This window comes from Typopeltis vanoorti, chromosome 10 (assembly GCF_054136105.1).
Source record: "Typopeltis vanoorti isolate ZY-2024b chromosome 10, IOZ_Tvanoo_1.0, whole genome shotgun sequence".
Taxonomy (NCBI): domain Eukaryota; kingdom Metazoa; phylum Arthropoda; class Arachnida; order Uropygi; family Thelyphonidae; genus Typopeltis; species Typopeltis vanoorti.
The window spans coordinates 14,717,129-14,723,128 of NC_143558.1; the positions used below are offsets into that span (position 1 = coordinate 14,717,129).

Genomic DNA, 6,000 nt, shown 5'->3' on the forward strand with positions numbered 1-6,000 from the left:
TCGTTATAACTGGATAATTTGCTATCACATGATACGCATTTTAACCAATTAAATATAATCTTACAACGGACATTTAACATCTCTGCCAGGGGCAGATTATGTACATTTGTTTTGTTTGTTAGGTTAAATAAAGCGTAATGACCCGCTGCTCTTTAACATGGCAACCCACATTGCCGGTGTTTGTATCGCTGCGTTTTTAAGTATTCTTATACTTCGACAGTGGCGTATTTTTATGTGGGGAAAATGTCGCAGCAAAAAATCAATGAAAGGCAAAACTGTTATTATAACTGGTGCAAATTCAGGAATTGGTAAGGCAACTGCAAAGGAATTGGCAAAACGTGAGGCCCGTATAATTCTAGCTTGTCGAGATGTTTCCAAAGCGCAACAAGCTGTTGAGGACATTCGGCGATATACAGCAAAAGGAGAATTAGTGATCAAACACTTAGATTTGGCTTCTTTTAAATCAATACGCAAATTTGTTGAAGACTTCCTTCAGTCCGAAAAAAAACTCGACTTGTTGATAAATAACGCTGGCATTTTTCAATGTCCATACATGTTAACAGAGGATGGTTTTGAAATGCAAATTGGCGTCAATCACTTGGGTCATTTCTTATTAACAATGTCATTATTAGACATTTTAAAGCATTCCTCGCCAAGTCGAGTCATAATTGTTACGTCTGCACTCTACAAAAAGGGCTATATTAATTTCGATGATTTTAATTCTGAACGTACGTACGATAAACGAATGGCTTATAATAATAGTAAACTGGCGAATGCGTTATTCGCACAAGAACTTCATAGGCGATTATCAGGTTGTAATGTCAATGTATATCTCCTAAGCCCTGGACACGTATGGACGAATTTAGGTCGCCATATAAAAATTTCATGGATAAAGATGCTGCTTCTTTTCCCATTAGCCCTTCTGTTCGTCCGAACGCCATATCAAGGATGCCAAACAGTACTCCACTGTGCTATCTCAGAAGAACTCGATAATACATCAGGAAAATATTATCGTAACTGTGTCGAAGAACAAGTTTATGACTCGGCGAAGGATGAAAATGTAGCACAGAGACTTTGGAAAATTAGTGAGTCCTTGTGTGGAATAAAATCTGACTGAACCAATAGTTTATAGAAAGTTTTAACTCTTGTCTGTCACAGTGGAATAAAATAATGCTAACTACCACAAGTTGCATGTACAATATTACAAAGCTCTTAGTGCATTTTGAGAAATATGTTGTATAACAGTTTCAAAAGAAGTGGGATAGAATTCTGAAAATCAAATATACTTCTTGTGTATTATCATCAGGCTGCTAGAGTAATAGGCAAGTACCATGCATATTTTGGTACACAACAGGTGTGATATATTAATGCTTAAGAAATTATTACTAAAGTGTGAAGTAATAATTGTCTGTGGTGAAGTTCAGTCATCCATTTCTTTCCAGGAAGGCTGAAACATTACTCAAAGTAAGATTTACTGACGTGATAAGACTGTATCCATCTTTTCCTGTAGTCTACTAATTTTATCTGGTGAAAAATCTTGTAATTAATTTGACATTCCTTTGTGTATTATAAATAGAATAATTGTACGTTTGTTATTGATACTATGTCAGTTGTAGTCAAATGAAATACAAATACAACTAATTAATGCACCAACTATAATGTGATGTAAATTTAAAAAGTAATTTGATCCCTCCAGAAAGATCTTAATTGTTAGCAGTGGATCTATATTAATTACATTATGTAGCTTATGTTTCTGAAATAGTGAGAGCTATTAATTTATTTGTTTCTGTCGATAGTCTTCAAGTATAGTATTTCATTGACCTATTTACAGACAAACTATTATTTAAAATTACTAACCTGCTGTTTGGACTTTCATATTTATGTCATAATGGTATGTACATATATGGATATGCAAAGGAGAGAAGTTAATCCATCAATATGCTAAACTACTTAATCATGAAAGCCAAACACCTCATAGGGAGAAAATACATTTAAAAATTATCAAGAAATATTCCTGATGACAGCAAAGAGATTTTACAAATAGAACAAGTAGGAACAAAAAGTCATTCCTAGAAGTTGTGGGAGGTGAGTTTTTTTTTTTTTTTTTTTCATGGAGCCAGTTAGGTACCAGTAAATGATTACCTGGGGGGATTGGGAGAATGTGCAACACTAAATGAATCTCTCAAAATAAAGCTCTCAGTAATAATAATCAGTTATATGCCTAATTATGACGAGGACCTAGAGTGCTGTTGTATTATAATGGATAGATAATATAAAATAGGTGATTTGTTTTTATTATTATTGAAACCTCCGTGCAGTCAAAAGACTCATTGTGGGAGGTCCCACAGCATGATAAACACACATACAGTTTATCATGCTGTGCCTTCAATATATTCAGTGTCTCTGCGTTCCCCCACTCTTGGGCAGTGCATTCCAATCACTCACCACTGCATGTGCAAAAAACCTTCAGATATATCAGATAACGACCATATTCACAGATGTCGCAGAGAATACGTGTTGCATATTTATTTTAAATTGTTTTTCCTTCCTTTTTGTGTAGTTCTTTTCATTGCATTAAGTATGTGTTACAGATTATTTCATGTGCTCTTTCATAGTAAATCTTTAATAACATGTTTTCTTGAACTAAATTTACATGCCAAGTGAATAGCTTTTCTTAAGATATATCATCATCTTATATATATATGAAATCTTAAAAAATTATTTCTACATTTTATTTGCCAGCAACATTGTAGAAATAATTTTTTAAGATTTCAATCCTGTCAAAGATCAGATATTTATATATGCTTTTTTTACTAATTATTGAATTTATTCAATGAAAACCTCCAGTTTTTCATAGAGTAATGTTATCTTATGTTGAAAGTGATGTTTTTATTGGAAATTGATTAATTTAAAATAACCTAATATTTGGAAATATTTCTTGCCATACCTTGAAAATTTACAATGGCTGGCACTTTCTTTCCAATTTATACAGATTAACTTCGCTTATATAAACAATTGACAAAGAAATGTCTGTCAAACTTATATAAAATCCATCCAACTGTCTGTAGTAAATCAAATATGGGAAACTAAAATTGAAAAGGTTCAGTGTAAGAGGGAGGAACTTATGCAGTGAATGTATATTTGTTGATCCTTTTTCGCAGAGTAATTTGAAGAATAGAGTGGATAAAAATCGGCATGGGTCTACTGAAATTAGTGACATGTATATCGGTTCTAAAGCTGGTACAAGAACTAAAGGGAATCTGCAATTTTTGTATACTAATGCAAGAAGCATTTGAAATAAGAGGGAAGAATTTTTGGCATTAGTCAGTTCCATTATTAGTGAAACTTGGCTATCAGCAGAAAATGTGGTTACTGGAATTGAATGTGATGGGTACAGCATTTACAGGGAGGATAGAGAAGAACGGGAGGAGGTTGATGATAGCTGACGAGTTGCAGCTAAAGAAAGTAGTATATCAGGAGGATAGATGTGCGAATGATAGTTCATTTCAGGTGGTCTAGTGTGAAATAGTGACCAACACAACCAAATATACAGTTGGTTGCTGCTATAGGCCAGGGTGTACAGGGGGTGATATTGAATTCATGCATCAGCAAATTAGTGCAATGAGTGCAGGGTTAGTGATTATTATGGGGGATATTAATTATGGTGATATCAATTGGAAGGAGGAAATATCATGTGGCAAAAAGGAAATGGAATTCATACACCTAAGAGATAATTACTTGAAACAGCACATAACTGAAGGAACTCGTGGTGTGAGAGTGTTGGATCTGGTCATAGGTTCAGAGGACATATGCATAAGTAAGGTGTCCTCGTTACCTCCAATTGGGGAGAGAGCGATCATGATAATTATAACAGCTGTCCCATTTCAGAACATATTGCAGGGGAAAGATGTCAGCAGTGCATGGGATATAATCAGCAGGTGCCTGAGAAAGGCAATATCAGAATGTATTCCCATGGTCAGGAAGACAAACAAGGTAGGCGTTAGATGGATGAGTAGTAGTATCAGGCTTGATCTGCAAAAAAAGAAAATGTTATGGAGAATTTACAAGGAGAAAGGTGAGCAGTACAAGGATCAAGCTAGGAAGGTTACCAGCATAGTAAGAAAAGCTAAATCAGATTACTCGAAGACCTTGGCAAAAGAGATCAAGGGTAATCCCAAAGAGTTCTTCTGCTATGTGGTAAGTAAAAGGAAGAATAACTTTGGAAGGATAACCTTAGTGGGTGCTGATGGTATTGAGGTGACCAATTCATATGTAATAGTAGAGTTACTGAGTGATCACTTTTGAAAAGTCGATCACCCAAGTGAGGATATCTCTGTACCTGTAGCAATTACTAATGTGAGAATTGAAGTTAATAAATCAGAGGTATTTAGTATATTGCAGAATTTAAATGCAAACACTGCTGTAGGTTTAGATGGAATATCAGCTCAGGTGTTGCATGAATGTACAAAGGAATTGTCAATGCCTCTTACTTGGTTATTTAACTTAAGTTTGAACTTTGGTATGGTCCCTAGGTAGTGGAAGGAAGGCAAAGTGGTTCCTTTGCATAAAGGTGGCTCTAAGACTAAAGTAGTTAATTACAGGCCAATTACCATCTCGGGAGTGGTGGTAAAAGTATTGGAAAAGTTGGTTAAAGACAGAATTCAAGGATGGCTGGATCAGAATATGATACTCTTTAGGGGCCAACATGGTCTTAAAGGTCGATTCTGTCTTAGCCATTTATTAACTTTTTACAATAGAATGACATCTGAGTTGGACATGGGAAATGGCTACACAGTGATACTTCTGGATTTTGCTAAGGCTTTTGACAGGATACCATTGAATGCTGTTGTGCAAATTAGAGCAGCTGGGGATGGATACTAAACTAGCAATTTGGATAAGAGAATGGCTCATGGAGAGATACCAGAAAGTAGCATATGGAGGAGCAGAATCCAGGATGAGGCAGGTGACCAGTGGTGTGTTTCAGGGCTCTGTGCTTGGGCCATTATTGTTTAATTTGTACATAAATGATGTAGGAAATGGCTTGAAGGGAGATATTCAGTTGTTTGCTGATGATGCAAGCAAAGTTGGGTAGCGCAATAAAAAAATCAAGCTGATGTTGAGAGTTTGCAGGATGATTTAAATATGCTAGGAAAATTGGCAAAAGGTAATGGATGTCAGTTCAATGTGGAAAAGTTTAAAGTTATGTATTTTGGGATTAAAAGATTACTAGTTGTGTACCACATTGATGTCTGCACAGTTAGCCTAGTGGCTATGTGTTTCGCAACCATATGCCTGGGGAAGGAGTGGCCTAGGTTCAATTCCCATTGAACCTAGGCACACGACATGAGGAGCTTAAGGATCTTCCTCAGCCATAGCCAAGTTAGCCAGTCTTGGGCGTGGACAGCAGGGTTTTCTTTCAGTTTATCTGGAGTTTTTCATCCCCTAAGCAGGCAAACCGCCCCGGTGAACACATATGGATACAGTCAGGAATACTTAAGACAATCCCTCCAGCCATAGGTCTGAATTGTCAGCTATTCCAGTCCTGAGCCTGGATAAAAATAGGGGAGGATTGGGGTGGTGCCGTACTATCTCCCCACAAAAGGGGCTCACGGCTGTTGACTCACCATATGAAATGAATGAACCATATTGATGGAATGGTACTCCAAGAGATTGATGAGGCTAGGGACTTCTGGGTGTTGTTGGATAGGGAGATGAAGTTCAGAGGGCACATTGCTAAGGTGTCCAAGATTGCACATGGGATTACTTGGTTATTGAAGAATGCACTAGCATCCAGAGGTAAAGAGGTTATTATTTCCATTTATAAGGCATTGATACTTCCACATTTGGATTACTGTGCTCAAGTCTGGTCATCTGGATTCCTTGGAGATGAGGAAGTTTTGGAGAGGGTTCAGAGGAGAGTGATGTAAAAAATGCTCCCTACATTGATAGATTGAGAGCTTCCATGTGTTGAGACTTATGTGCTGTGAGGACATCCTCACT

The 6,000-nt window shown here is 36.6% G+C and overlaps 1 protein-coding gene across 1 annotated transcript; it reads left to right on the plus strand.

Moving 5' to 3' along the window:
* Positions 1–10: 10 nt before the first annotated feature.
* LOC150102182 (retinol dehydrogenase 14-like) lies at positions 11–1,653 on the plus strand. The gene has a single exon (XM_090399793.1). The coding sequence runs from the start codon at positions 158–160 to the stop codon at positions 1,115–1,117; it is 960 nt and encodes a 319-aa protein (XP_090255919.1). The 5' UTR covers positions 11–157; the 3' UTR covers positions 1,118–1,653.
* The last annotated feature ends 4,347 nt before the right edge of the window (positions 1,654–6,000 follow it).

What these genes read in the sequence shown, in the direction of transcription:
- LOC150102182 (XM_090399793.1), top strand. Translation starts at nt 158, where the DNA reads ATGGCAACCCACATTGCCGGTGTTTGTATCGCTGCGTTTTTAAGTATT.